The sequence below is a fragment of the Tenrec ecaudatus genome, chromosome 5, assembly GCF_050624435.1.
Source record: "Tenrec ecaudatus isolate mTenEca1 chromosome 5, mTenEca1.hap1, whole genome shotgun sequence".
Taxonomy (NCBI): Eukaryota; Metazoa; Chordata; class Mammalia; order Afrosoricida; family Tenrecidae; genus Tenrec; species Tenrec ecaudatus.
The window spans coordinates 164,114,906-164,130,872 of record NC_134534.1 but is presented as its reverse complement, the minus strand read 5'-3'; the positions used below and the strand labels follow the sequence as shown (position 1 = coordinate 164,130,872).

Sequence of the window (15,967 nt, the reverse complement as noted above, 5' to 3'; positions counted from 1 at the left end):
GGGCAAGATATGACAAAATAACAATGTATAAATTACCAAGGGCACATGAGGGAGGGGGGCGCGGGGGGAGAGGGGAAAAAAAAGAGGACCTGATGCAAAGGGCTTAAGTGGAGAGCAAATGCTTTGAGAATGATTGGGGCAGGGAATGTACAGATGTGCTTTATACAATTGATGTATGTATATGTATGGATTGTGATAAGAGTTGTATGAGCCCTTAATAAAATGTTTTTTAAAAAAAAAAGAAAGGGAGGAACTCGGGGTTCATCAGGTCATTAGGAGGGACCAGCCCCCCAAGAAGGATGTCCGCCTTGGTACAGAGAGGTTCAGCAGGAAGAAACAAAGCTCTCCTTGACGTTGGCAAAATAGCTGCAACAGTGACACAAACACAGCGACCCTGGAGGGGATGGCACAGGACCAGACACAATGCCACTCACTGTTTTGTTGTTCTTAGGAGCTCTGTGCATCACAAAGGGCCCCATGGCACCTCACAACACCAAGTCTTAATCTACTGTACTTCAGAAAGCTGTCTCTTAGGAGACTGATTAGTTGAAAGACAGATTATTGTGAAAAAACTAATTTCATTTACTTTCTCCTTCCCTAGTGAGCAGGCCATCTGGTTGACCCTCTGTCTTTAGCTAACGGAAATAAAATGCAAAATTACCAGCTGTCCCCCATCCTGGCTGGCAAGGCCAAGACCTCTGCTGTCACGCAGTTCCTGCTTTCCTCCAGTCCCTGATTATGACTGGGTGCACAGCCTCCGGAGCCCCTGCCCGCTAGGAGAGTACTCTGTCTTAAGGCAGGGGCTCCTGTTCATTTTGAAAGCCATCTCCTCCTCTCACTTCTGCAGTTCATTAATCCTCCCTCACCCTTTTGCTACTGGAGGCGCTACTGACACTGCATCAAACCAGCATGTGACACTCTCTGCACCCAAACACTAGGGGAGTGTTGCTCTTTGGGGACAGACCATGTTATTTCGGGGTCTGAGAGCTGTAACCCAGCTCATCCTCTGTTGTTGGACCACTAAAGGTAAAACTGTTGGCTTCTCTTCTCAGGAACTCAGAGGGAAACAAGGAGGGAACTGTGCTGGTTCGGGCACCTTGCTGTTCTTTATCGTGTGTAGGAAACGGAATGAACTCTTGCATTCTTTCTAGATGGTATATCAAGTTGACATGATCTGATTGCATAGCATTTGGTGGTGAGAGTAAGACATAGCAGAGCGATGTTTTATGTTTCTAAAATACAGAAATGATAATGCACTTTCAAATATGTTTACATTTTATCCTTAGAGCACCGACCCAAAAGATTATTTTTCTCTCTCACCCCCCCCTCCTTTGTTCCACCTGTGTAGTCATCCGTCACACTGGTTTTTAGAAATCAACTCCTCCCTGAGAGGTTTCCAATCTACAGTCCTCATCATAAGACTGGAAGTGTGATAAAAGGAGAGCAGCTCCCAGGAGAGATGAGAAGCTTGGGCAAATGAGACATGGCAGATGTTCAGCATCAAGAGGAGAGGGCAGGAACGTGTTTTGTAGAAGCACCTGTTGTGAAGGCATGGATTATAGGCTGTAGCTGTGGAATAACAAAATGCGGTGAAGTCGGCCTGGAATCAGTTCACCGAATATTGTAGAGTCTTTGAATTTTACCACCTTAATGTGTGTTCCTTTCATTTTCAACGTGAAATTGCCATGAGAAACATCAAATTATCATCACAAATCAGTAAGATAATAACAGTATATAAAGATGCATTTTATATTTAAACCAAGTAGGAAAGGTTCGGTTTATTTTTAATTCATTGTTTTTCTTTTCTCTCTTGTTTGCATGAGTTATATCTAAGTATGGCCAACAATTATGCCAGGAGGAATGGGGGAATCGCCAACTGTAAATGTCAGTTTGCTCCACATCTATCGCTATGTACCTACTGTTACGTACCTACGTACCTATTGCTACGGGGCTTGTATTAACCCTCTCCTTTCTGCATCAGTCAGCAATTGCTTTTCTGCCAGACTTATCAACAAATAACAGAATTCCTTCTTATGGTGGCACGCATACATCCACTGATTCATTGAGCACATTGTCGCTGACCACCGCGCCTTCCTGAGACATGCACCAGCTGGCTGTCTGGTGACGTACAGATCTGCACACAGATAACTTCACAAGGTGGTACTGTTAGGACAAGTGTTTCCAAGTGCCAAGTGCACTGATGAAATCATATTGAATTTGGGAAGGTTTCCTGCTAGACCAGAGGGATGCTTATGCTTCCAAGTAAAGAATAAGCCAGGTTTTCCTAGTAAAGTGAAGACAGAGGAGACAGAAATAGTGTCTACAAAGGGAGCACATGGCCTGCTCCAGGGGCAGCAGCAGAGCGTTAGCAGAGTGAGAAAGAACTTAGCCTTGACTTGGGGTGTTGTGAAGGAGACAGCCAGCTCTGCGATGTGGCAATATACAATGGGTTTTTCTACTGAACGCAAATCACTTCGAAAGAGAGTTTTAAAAGCAAACGTGACACTGGTAATATGGCCTGACACCTAGGCTGGTATAAGTGCTTGCAGTAGCACTGTGGATGGATTTGCTCTGTAAAATTCAACAGAGTTCTCTGCCTCTGGCCAGGCTGGCTGGGGTGAACCCCTCCCCCCCATTCCCTTCCCTGTGGCACCAGTTCTGGTGCTAGATTCCCTTTTGGTTTCCTCCTGCAGCAGCTCCTGCGGAGCTTTGAGACTGACTCCCTGCTCAAACAGGTTCTCTCAGAGGAAAGCCAGAGGTCCTCTCCTACTGCCCTGAACTTCTGTTCGTGTCCCCATCACCTTTGCTCATGACTTCCTCACCCCCTGGTCTTCCTCCCTCCACTCCCTAAGAGTGCACTGTCTGAGGAGTCAGAAGCTGCCTGTATGTCAGCTGGGCAGGCTCTCCCCACCCTGCTGGGCTGGCTGTTTCCATATTACTTCGCTGGGGGAGGACTCTCCCCTGACCGACAGGGGGCTCACCGAATCTTTTCACCTTACTGCTTGCTTCTGATTCCACTGTGTTTCTCCCTTTGGGGTGTATCAACTCTCCTCACTACAAATAAAAAACATTTTTATTTTTATTTATTGGATTGATAAGTATGATTTTTGTCTGATGTGCTTATTGCTGTTGCCAAGGGTCTCAGAATATGACCAATCGTGTATGCCCTAGAGAAGTATCCCTTGGATGGATGGATGGATGGATGGATGGATGGATGGATGGATGGATGGATGGATGGGTGGGTGGACGGACGGATGGACGGACGGGTGGATGGATGGATGGATGAATGGATGGATGGATGGATGGATGGATGGACGGATGGATTTACCCCACTCATTATAGAAAATCCAGAATTATAACACACTGCCCCATTTTATTGGACCTTCATGTGTACATATCATACCAAACAGAAAAGAGAATGTATAGTCTCACTTTCACATATTTTTTTAACTTTCACATGTTAAGTAAAAGTATTTAATTCTACTGAGAGCTACTCTACGGAAGCTTAACATTTCATGGGATAATTGATAACTTTGGCTCTTCATGGGAAGCAGGGTTAGTTCTACTTAAATTTTCAACATTTCAACCCCTGCAACGTAAGATGAAGAAGTCTGAAATTTCTGAGCCAAATTAGATGTTCAAAGCTCTACTTAGTGACCTGAATTTTAATGCACAAAAAAGTGTCTGTGCTCTGGCTATATCTGTGTAAAATGTAAAGGTACCATAGGCAAACGTTAGAAATGAATAGGGAATATTTTTATTGGATTTGACTTGCTGGGTTAGCAAGATTATTTTTACTCTCTTTCATCTTTGTTTCTCATTATTATTGTCAGAATGTTGTTGCATAGTAAAAACAAACAAACAAACAAACAAAAGACCTGCACCCTGACAAATGAAATTTGGCTGATAAAAATAGAATGTTATCAAGAATGCCGGTTTTGCTGTGGGTGCAATGCCTCCTGGAAGGCCACGGGATGTTTCTGCACTGAAATCGTGAGAGTGCGGTCCAACCAGTTCTTAAGTGAGACGTGCTAGGGACGCCTGCTTGGTTGTCTGAGAGCACATTCTTTCAGTCCTAGGTAGCAGCTGAATTGTTCTCTGAGTGGTTGTTTCTCAGTCCAGTAGAACCACAGGGAGCATCATTTATATCCCCCTCTCAGGAAGTGCTACTGCCTCCCATTTCCCCACTATCAGTGCCCCACATATCCTTCTTTTTCATCCACTGTGTGTCCATAAAACTTACAATGTGCTAAGCATGTTTAAGATCATGTGCTTCCTCCTGAAGGACTGATACTTCATGGCCTTGGTAGTTGTTCATTCAACTCACCCCCCAGTGAAGCAGCCCATTCTATGACTAGACAAACAGTTGCTGCTGTTACTTACCGTGCAGACAGCTCCAGCTCATGGTGACTCCACGACAGCAGAGTGGTTGCCATGCCAGCGCTCTCGTCATCATGGCTGATGATGCCTTTATCCATCGTTGGACCGTAGTGCCTTTTGAGCAGCTTCCAGCCCCGGAGGACTCATCTTTCAGCACTTGGTGTCACTCTAGGGCAATGTTCTCTTGTAACTCATAGGGTCTTTCCTTGGTTAATGTTGAGGGGTGGGTGGTCTGGAAGTTCCACTGAAACCTATATACGGCGAGTGACTTCTGGCACTTTAAATGCCAGTAGCAGAGTTCTCTCCATCACAGCAATATGCGAGCTACTCGAAAAAAATGGTTAGAAATTCTAAAGGGTTATTGATACAGAATTCTGCTTCTGGGAAATCATTTTGCGGTTCTAACACTTTGGTGAGAGTAGTCAATTACTTAACTGTTTGTGCCATCCAGAATTTAGTATATAATAAAACCCAACCTCATTGCCATAGAATCCAGGCCCATTCACAGAAACACTGTAGAGGATTTCCAAGACTAAAAATCTTACCAGGAGCAGACAGTCTCATTTTTCTCCTAAGGACCGACTGAAAGGTTCGAACCACTGAACTTACAGTTAAAAGCCCCACGTCTAGCCACAGTGCCACTAGGGCTGTTCTATTATTTAGTAAAACAGAATTTAGATCTCTAGATTAGTTCTTATTAAACATAAGATTCCAAAGACATTGGGTACTTGAACTGATAGAAGAAATTAATTTTATCATTGTGGTTCATAAATAAAATTTTGATTTTTAGGGTGCTTTTGTTTTGTTTTCTCCTTACCTTTCTGGGGTTTTACGTGGTTTCCTAGGGAGACCTGGTGACACTGCGGGTTAGGCGCTAGGCTGTTAATTGCAAAGTCTCTGGTTCAAACTGACCCTCTACTCTGAGAGAGCAAGAGAAGCCTATCTCGTGCAGTAAAGAGGGACAGTCTTGGGGATCCAGGATAGGAGCTGGAATTGACTGGATGAACTCGTTTTGTTTTGCTTTCTTGGTGGCTCCTTGGGATTTAATCCAAAATGTTTATGAGTAATATCAATGCGAGAGATCATATACAATGGGGCTTCCCAAAGTCCATGTGGGAAATAACCGTTACTGATTTTGCTTGTTGATCACCATCATTTTCAATTCCGTGTACCCACGTATGAACAGTGGGCTTGTACGAACAGTGCCGCTTCGAGGTTCAGACTCTTGGCAAATTTAGAAATGATGTGGTTTTTTTAACTTCATTAAAATGAAAAGCTCTTAAATTAGATCCTTATACTTGACCTGGTGTTTTTGAGTGATTTTCTTGTGTACAAAACAACAACCAAAAAGACCATCAACTAAGAAATGAGATTGATTTAACATAACACAAAATTACTATATGCTTATTTTAGCTGTTTTTTTAACTGCTACAAGCCACCTTTAAGAGATAAATTAAAATTTAAGTGACATATAGGAAACTGGAAGAAATCTCTAAATGACTATAAAATTATTTCTTGTTAAAGCTAGAAAGACACTTGGCATTTTCTTCATTTGGTTACCTAGAGAGTCAGTATGAAAATATGACTGTGTACTAGCAGTCAGTACACATATGAAAACCTGTGTTCTCACAGAGTTAAGTGAGCATTGTCTTTATTTTGATATGCAGCAACTTGATATGTTCTAATGAACTTTCAGTCTTGTGAGCTTTATTTCTGTCTAAAGTAGTCTATTGTTTTCATCCGTTTTATGCCGATCTCATTTTGACGGAGTTGGGATGAACAGTAAGTGTGGACAATGTGCAAGCGTATTCTGATGTCTGTAGGCAGACTCGGCACTAGCCCGTATGCTACAATATGATGACGCCGTGTTCATTTGCCCTGGAGAATCCAATGGCTCTTATAGCTTAGTATAGTCATTAATGATGGCCCTCTTTCCTCTCAAGGGGTCCTATATTGGGCCGTATACAATCACCCTTATTTGAAGAGAAGGGAAAGATTGGTCTCAGCAATCAGTAGACCTAGTAATTGGCCTTGTGATTAACAGCCTCACGAATAACCACTTCCCCAACAGGGTGCCCAAAAGAGAGGCCAGGAAATGTATTACAAGTTTTGGGGGAGCTGTCAAAAATGATATGGGGGCTGTGGGAAGAAGAGCAGACTCAAGATGGTGGGGTGGGTGGCAAAAGTCGGTTGAAATCGGCACCTAGCAGGTGTCTTGTAAATATTTGCATTTAGTAAGCTGAAATAGAGGACAACAGTGTGGATGTAAGGAAAGATGCAAGCAGAATACAGAGAGGTTAGATAGGTCACGTACTTGGGGGTTGATTGAAGGAGTGTTAATGGTGGGCTTTCGTGACGGGAACGCTCAGAGACTGTAGTATGTTGTAGAGCACAGTTTATTGAGAAGGCAGTCATTATTAGGCTCCAACAGAAAACTGTGAACATAGCAGAGTCTTTCTTGAGGAGAGCTTTTGCAATAAAATAAGGCAAACGCAGGCCGTGACTTAGAGCAGGGACGTCTGGAAGAGCAGAAAAAATAACTAATAGCAGCATGACATATGAGGGCTTACTTATTTCATAGTTTGTGTGGCAGGTCTTGATTTCGATGCCAGATGTTTATTTTAGATACTTTATTTCCTGACGCACTCACCAGGGCTTTCTTTTTTTCATCTCTCTTTGTAGGAGCTGGTGGGGAGCAACCCTCCACAGAGGAACTGGAAAGGAATAGCAATCGCTTTGCTCGTTATTCTAGTGATCTGCTCCTTAATTGTCACCTCCGTTATACTGCTAACGCCAGGTACTTTGACTTATTCTTGACAAAGGAAGTCCCTGTAAGAGGGAAGGAGCTTGATTTTACTGTGCAATTCGCTTTCAAAGTAACTACCCACGATGCCATTTGGTTTTTCCCCCAGATACTGATTCTCATTGTGTTATATGGCAAAATAATGCAATATGCTTTTAACAAAAATATAATTGTATATACTTTTAAATCTGTTTATGTAATTGTCAATAAATGGAAATGCTAAAAATATAGAATTAGCCTTTCTAAATATCTGATGAAATTTAATTCAGTGGCATTATAACTGTGGTAAATACTTATTAGGTCCCATGGATTAAATAAAAGGCAGTTTTTTAAAAAGCTACCTCCTAGAAGAAAACACAAATAGAAAAATCTGCAGCAAAACACTGCAGCTCAAGTACTACTGCGTGGATCAAAAGTTCTGTAGGAGTTAAGAGGAGAGGACGCTTATGAGAAAGTTTAAGCAAAATTTACTATGAACCTCAAGAATTTCCTATCCAGAGAGTGGTGGCGTTAGGGAAAGAGGGGCCCTTCGCCTGTGAGTTGTAATAGAAAGACATCATTGTCATCAACAGGGTTCCACCGAACCAATGTTGGCTCCATTTCATTCATCATCTGTGTAAACAAAACCAAACAGCTCTAGCCCTTAATTGATAGACCACACAGTTTTAGGCATGAAGAAAGGAAAAATAGTAAATACATTGCAATGTAAAAGAAAGAAAGAAAATGACAACTATAAAGAGAAAAGACAAGTTTTGATGTCTGCTTAAATCATCATCTCCTAAATCAATACGTGATACCCAAAGTCAACAATGTGATCAAAAGCTGACATGTCTTATACACCTAGATTCAATAATCCTCAACAAAAGACTAGTTAACTAGAATCCAAACAAAAAAACTCACCGCCATTGAGTCGATCCCAACTCATAGTGATGTTACATGGCAGACTAGAATTGCCCTGGTGGGTTTCTGAGACAGATCTTTAGGGAAGTTGTTGTGTTAAGTGCCATTGAGTCCATTTCTACTCCCAAAGACCCTCTGTACAACGGAACAACAAATGCTCCAAACCTACGCCATCCTGACAGTTGTATTTCTGCTGAGCCCATCGTTGCTGCCACTGTGTCAATACACCTAGTCAGCGGTCTTCCTCTTTTCCACTGCCCCCCTACCAAGTATGGTGTCTTTCTCTAGGGAACGGTCTCTCCTGACAACATGTCCAAAGTACTTGAGGCAAAGACTTTCCATCCTGGCCTCCAAGGAGCATTTTGCTGTTCTTCCTTCAAGACAGAGATGGTTGTGCTTTGGGCTGTCCATGGTACTTTCCGTATTCTTTAACAGCACCGTAATTCAAATGCATTCATTCCTCCATGGACTTCTTTTTCACTGTCCACCTTTCACATGCGTGTGAGCTGATTGGAAATGGGGTGGCTTGGGTCAAGCATACTTTAGTGATCAAAGTAGCACCTGGAAGCAGTCACTGGTTTGTATCAAGGAATTTGTAAGACAACTACTTGTTCAACTTGCAGGAAGAGATAGTTATTTGCATCCATTGTAAAGAAAGGCGAGCCAACAAAATGCTCAAATTATAGAACAAAATCATTAATAGGACATGTGAGAATAATTTTGCTGTAGCTAACCCAACAATGTTTGATAAGGAGCTGCCCAAAAGGCTCAGGCTGAATTCAGAAGAGGATGTGGAACAAGAAATATCATTGCTGTTAGATGGACCTTGGTTTAAACCAGAGAGCACCACAATCATGTTTCCTTCTGTTTTATTGACCATGCTAAGGCATCCAACTGCAGAGGTAACGACCAAAGATGGATAGCCTTCAGACGAATAAGAATTTCACACCCCTCATTGTGCTCATGAAGAACTTATACATAATCATGAAGCACTTGTGCAAACAAAACAGGGGCTCACTGCATGGGTTCAAATCAGGAAAGGTGTGTGTCAGAGCTGCATCCTCTCACCATACTTATTCAATGTGTATGCTGAGCAAATCAGCAGAGAAAATGAATTATCTTAAGAAGAGCATGACCTGCTATATGCCGATGATACAATTTTGCCAGCTGAGAGTGAGAGGATTGAAGTCCTTGCTGATGAAGATCAAGGAATACAACCTTCAGTATGGATTATGACTCAATGCAATGACAACTTAAATCCTCACAACTGGACCAATAGGTAACATCGTGATAAATGGAGAAATGATTAAAGTTGTCAATGGTTTTGACTTGCTTGAAACCACAATCAATACTCCTGAAAGAGCAGACAAGACATCAACCAACAAATTGCAATAGGTAAATCTGCTGCACTAGATGACTTAGACATGTGTCCCAGGTGTAGAGAGCCTCTCCTTTCACTCTCAGAGCAGTGGATGGTTTCAAACAGCTAACCTTGTATTGACAGCAAAAGCATAACCTGCTATGCCACCAGGAGTGTACAGAGAGAGATTATATTCCATTATGAAAGAGGATTTATCCTACGAATGAAGTGTTGATTTAACATACGAAACCATCATTCTAACCTTCCATATTAATAGTGAAAGAGTATTTTAAGCCGAACATGATTCTCTCAATAAGCAGAAAAAAATATTTGACAAACCAAACAATCTCCATTATAAAACTCTCAGTGAAATAGGAGTATAAGGTATCTTCCTCAGTTTCATAAAGGATATATTAGGGAAAAGTCACAGCTGACATATTCAAAAGTGCACGTCTGGATGCTTTCCCCCTACGGATCAAGGTGAGGATGCCCGTTTTAAACACTGCAATCCAACATTGTAGACTTTGGAGACAGAACAATTAGACAAGAGAGAGAAAGTGAATGCCAATTTAGTTATTAAAAAAGTCATCCTATCTCTATTTGTGGATGGCACAATCCTATGCATTACGAAGCCGAAGGAGTCTACTAGAAAACGTTAGGACTCGTGGGTTATTAAAGTTGAGCAACAATGCAGGATACAAGATCAATTATACAATAAATCATTTGAATTTCCAGACATTGGCAATGAATGGCCTTAAAAGAAGATTAATTCCTAATAAAAGGAAATGATTTCCATTTGAAGATCATCCAAAAGAAAAACATTCTTTGGAATGTGTTTAACAGAAGAAATGCAAAAATTCTACTCCAATTCATAAAACAGTACAGAAATGGTAAATCATTTCTAATAGGTATGATCCCTGTTGGGAGAGATGAAAATTTTCTGGAATTTGATAGTGATGCTATCTGCACAATCTGAATATACTAAAACCACTGAATTGTGCATTTTAAAAACACGAACTTTATAGCATGTGATATTTTGCTCAGTTAAGCTATTAAACAAATGATAAGGAGGCTGTAAAAAAGAAAGTTAATTATGCCATCATAGTATAATCTGACCACTTATATACCAAAGTGTATAAAAGTCACCTAGATGAAGAATTTCAGGAGCAAATCTTTAAAATACGGTGCTACATCATCCTTCTAGAATGCTCTCTTTTAATGCACTGGAATTACTTGGGGCCATTGGCCTCAGGATTCAAAGCAGACATCTCACAGAATAGTAAAATATGCACCTATAGTAAAGTGCGATAAAGAAATTGAGGGCTGCCCAGCTACCAGAAAGAATAGCGTCTGGGGTCTTGAAGGCTTGCATTCAAACAGCCATCCAGGTGAGGCACAACTTAGTCCGCATGGAGAAACCCAGCAGTCTGTGTGATTCAAGGGTTGTCAGTTGGATTTGTAAAATCCAAATCCAGAGGAGGGACTGGTATAAGAGTCTAAATTCTGATCCCCTAGTTTTGCAGAAGGCTATGGATGACAGTGGAAGCCCACAACCCATTTGTAGGGTCTCCATGTGGATTAAAACTCCAGTTAAACCCCTCTGGCCCCAGGTCTGTGACTAGCCTTGTTATCAGAAGGAAGAGGGCTGTAGGTAGGTTATGGCAGATGTAGGTAGGTTAAAGTGTAGTTACACCTTATCATTTGACCTCCTTTTTGAGGCATGTTAAAGTTGTTTTAGTTTTTAATAGTTGTTGCTTTCTTCTCATTTGAGGTTTCTCTATTTTAAATGGTCATTTCTGTTGCCTTTATTTCATGGTTTTGCTTGTATGATCTTCTGTGTATGAAATCCAGGATATACAAATCTATAGTGACAGCAACAGGATTAATAATTATTTACAGGCATGGCAAGGGAAGTGGGGGAGTGGAATATGAAGCTAACAACAAGTAAGAGAAAAAAGTATTCTAAAATGTATTGTGGTGTTGACTGCTCAACTCTTATTAATATGATTGAACTATCCAATTGTATACCATGTGAATTATACATCAATAAAACTGTTGAAAAATACTAAAGTGTTCATGAAGATGTTGAAATCTAAATAAGCAAGAGAAGAGGGCTTTGGGAGGTTTAATAGAGACAAAGACCTGTTTTGTCTTGTGATTAGGATGTTTTAACTTAGCTGCAAGTTATAACAGCTACACATCTTTAATTAAGATAAAGGAAACAAATCTCCCTCCCTATCTGTGGGGCATGTGTCTCCTATCTTTGTCTTTCTCTGAACAGAACTGTGAGTTCTACTGGAAAAGCATTAGTGAATACTTGACTCTGCGGTTGTCCAACAGTTCCTTGGGGACTTTGAAAGCAAGGCTATGTTCCAATAGTCTGCAGCGATCTTCCACCACCACCCCACCCTATAAAAGCACGTGCAAGCTTTTGTGCCACCTGGAAACATTACTTCAAAGTGGAGTAAGATGACTGCCTGGAATTTTCTGCTCATAGCAACAGGCCTGTGAGGGAGAGGCTTTGATGAGAAACGCAAGGCCCAAGAACCAAGTCCAGAACCATTCCTGCCATGTGCTCAACTCAGCCACTTTCACTGAGAGACTTGAGCCTTTCTGTCTCCCTGGAAATCATGGTAATGCCATTCTGTCAAACGCCGCAGACAATTTCCACATTCCCATCCTGTGCAGCAGGTGCGGTCACACCAGCATTCCCTTTACAACCAAGGGAGAATGTCATCACTGTAAACTGCCCTCTCTGAGGGTTGAGGGCTGGTTGTCAGGGAAACAAGAGTCAGATGCATCCGCCTCTGGTGGGCTTTGATGAATGACTGAATTCTAGAAAAAAGCTTTGAAGAAGGGAATTTTAAGAAAGGAATTTTCTTGAAATTTCTATTAAAACAAAAAATGGGATTGAGTGTTGTCTACACCATTCGATGTCTTGGGCTTTCCCAGCTAATGGTTATTTCTCCAGGTTGTGGTGGTCAGAAACTGTGGTCTTGTTTTAGGATTGCCAGGCCATTCATCAAGCTGCTGTTCCCCCTAGTCTAGGCTAGCTTCATCCACTCACCTCCATCTAGCAGTGACTTTGTTTGGAAATTCAAAATGCTGGGGGAGAGGGGGGTGGGTAAGAGCAGCATGCTGACTCATTCAAAGTGCTCTCAAGTTCAATGATATGGAAAGCACTCTAACATCAAACAGTAGTGTCAACTATCGATCAAATGCTCGTATTAATGATGCACTATCGGGGATATGGGTCCCCGATCCAAACAGTCTACACCTGGCTGGATTAAAACTTGGTGGTTCCAATGCATCCAGCAGTGCTATGAGGAAAAGGCCCGCGGGTTGTCGTGGAAGAGTTAGACTCTGCAGCACACGGAGTCACCACGAAATACAATCCACCTTGATGGCAATAGGCTTTCGATTTTCTCATAGGGATTCTACAGGACCTCTGGTGACACCGTGGTGACATGTTGGGCTGTGATCTCCAAGGTGTGCGGTTCTAAACAACCAGCTGCTCCTTGGGAGAAAGAAGGGCTTTCTACTCCATAAACAATTATAATCTCAGAAACTCACAGGGCCAGTTAGTTCTACCCTGTGCTAAAAGGTCGCTGAGAGTCAGCATCAACTTGATGTCAGTGAGTTTGGTTTTGGCTTATTAGGGACTAAAAGCGATGTGCTGAGTGCTCCTTAGGAAATTAGGGGAAGGGGTCGTGTGGAAAGGTAGAAATGTTCCCCTCTGAAGACAACATAAACAGACAAGGCACCCAAGGAGCATTTCAGAGTAGTATAGTAACAAGCAAATGCAGTTATGGGGCAGAACTTGTATGAAAGCCTAAACAGATCACTGAAACATGGACCTGTTGACGAGAAGATCACTAAGGGCAGGCAAGAGTGGCTTACTCCAGATGAGAGGCAACTTATCCTAAAGGAGGGCAGAGCAATGGTCGTCCTAGTAACAGGTTCGTGTAGCCTTTGGGTGCTGTCCCACAGCTCTGGGTCTCCACGGGCATCGCTTACAGATCCATTGACTTGGTTTGAATCTCTTTTTGATACACTTTAAATTTGTTCTAGTTTTTAATATTTTGTGCACTCCATTCCGTTTAGGTTTTTATCTGTGTTACTGTCATTGTGGTTCATTTTGTTTTGTTTTCTTATAAAGATTGTTTTCTATATATTAAAAAATCTATAGAGCCAGTACCAGGATTAATGGTTCCTTGGCGGTGTGATAGGGAGGGCTGGGGGGAAATGAGGCGCTAATAACGAGTTCAAGAGTGAAGAAAATGTTCTAAAATTGATTGTGATGATGATTGTACATCTCTTCTTGATGTGAATGAACTGCTGAATTGTATGATATGTGAATTATATGAAAATGAAACTTCTATTCAAAAATATATAAACAAAGTGAGCTTATTTTTAAAAGAAAGAAGAAATCCCAATATGGACAGGCATCCCTTGGCTATATTGCTAATTCAGTTCCAAACCATCACAATAACTTAATTATCACAATAAAGTGCATCAAATGAATATATTAGTTTTTCAGTGCATATAAAAGTTATGTTTGGCCCATTTAAGAGTTCTTTCAGTTTTAATATGTTCAGCTTTCTTTTCAGTTCAGCTGTTTTTCAGTTTTTCGTTTGTCACTTGTGGTTTTTGTTTGTGTTTTGTGATGTTTTGTATTTGAAATCCAGGGTAGGTAAATCTGTGAAGGTGGTAACTGTATTAATAATACAGGGGCATCGTAGGGGAGGCTGGGCAAGAATGAGGAGTTAACACAAATGAGCAGGAGAAAGAAAGAGATGTTTTGAAATTGTCTGTGATGATGATGGCACAACTCTTCTTCATGCGATGAAATGATGACGTTGTAGGACACGCACTTTTATGCCAGTAAAGTATTTTAAAGCTGTGCTTGTACTACACTGTAGTCTATTAAGGGTACAGCAGCCCAATGAAAAGGTTTGAGATAATATAAAACTTAACAGAATGGTTCATGAGGATACAAAGTGAGCACATGATGTTGGAAAAACTAGCACCAATATAGTTGCTTTAATGCAGCGTGGCCAAAAAACTACCCTTTATAAGAAAATACATCGCTTCTCGGCCTTTTGGCTAAGATCAAGTGAAGAAAATACAATGGGTGTAAGACACAGGGGTGCTTGTACATTTTTTAAAAATCCTATTTTTCAAATGCTGTTACCCCTCTCTTATTCGGATGTATTGAAACTCAGATTATAGTGCTTGTTTACTACCTACCCCCCAAATGCATTCTGGGACAAATTGGATTCAGTCTCTGCTGGAAGGTATGTTCTTGTACATATGGGTGCCCTTTCCCGCTCCAGGTAGAAGAGCCGATAAACACGATGGAATGGTCTTTTGATGACAGAGACCTTGAAAGGCCTCAAGGTCATCAGTCTCCACAATGCATCTCCTTGTTCTAGATGCAGTCTAATTATCATCAGTTTTGTGCAATGTATGTGTTAGAAATAAAATTAAAATCGTTTAAGATGATCTTAGTTCTGAAGGGATTACCCAGATGGGAATGTGTCCTTTTCTGTTTTATCATTCATTTCTCCCTTGCTAGTCTGTGCTCTTTTCGAAATTTCTCTTTGGAACAATAGACCCAAAGTTACCATTCCACCCGCCCTCCCCCAGATATTAAATATGTGCTTCTAAAACCCCTCAGAATGTTTGCCTTCTTGTTCAGCTATACCTCTGGCATTTCTAGTGAGGAGAGGATGAAAACCCAAGTGGAGTCACATTTGCATTAAAATGAGCTTGGCATTTGACGTAAATGGATTTTTACATTAGTGAGAATGGACTTGGCTTCCAATGGGAAACTCTCCAGACCACTTCCAAGTGGCAACCAATGGAACAACCTTGGTGGCTATTTGACAGTCACATTGAAGCACGGACTTTCAGGATGGAAAACTCAGTAATGCATAGGGTAGATACATAACAAATAGGTTATTTTATGGAATTTAAATTTCATTGTTATTTGATATAGGTCCAATATTTGTAAATGTATTGTAGTTTCTTTAAAAAAATCTGGAACAAGTTGCTTTTAAGCATCCTATTGAAGGATAATATACATAGATATGCATACAGATTCCTAATATATTGTTTCTTTATTTTTCAAAAATGAGACATGTTTGTGTAACCAGCCCTGGATCAAAATTCAGAATTTATCTAATATTCCCCAAACTACCCTCATAGCCTGGGTCCTAGTGACTTGTTCCCTCAAGGGGAACTTAATTTCTGCAATCCTAACTCTGCCCGTTTTTATGTTTTACATTTACATTGTAAATGTGGCAGATAGTGGTCATACTTTGTGCTTGGTTCTTTGTTTAGTATCATTTTTATAAGGTTCATTGTTATATTTGAGATTATATTGGCACCAACTTTTAGCCTCTGAGGGGTTATCTCATCAAAAGCTACCACATAATCAATTGCAAAATGATTAAACAGTAACTTTATGTATTTTTCATCTATCATGACAAGTGTGGTAGTAACATGATCTGGTGTCAATT

At 41.0% G+C, this 15,967-nt stretch overlaps 1 protein-coding gene across 1 annotated transcript in view; it reads left to right on the top strand.

The window, feature by feature from the left end:
- Positions 1-15,967, top strand: part of DPP6 (dipeptidyl peptidase like 6) — an 890,123-nt gene that overhangs the window by 402,710 nt on the left and 471,446 nt on the right. Inside the window, exon 2 of the mRNA XM_075550777.1 lies at positions 7,063-7,177. Within this exon, the coding sequence (XP_075406892.1) occupies positions 7,063-7,177 (115 nt within the window). The remainder of the gene's footprint in view (positions 1-7,062; positions 7,178-15,967) is intronic.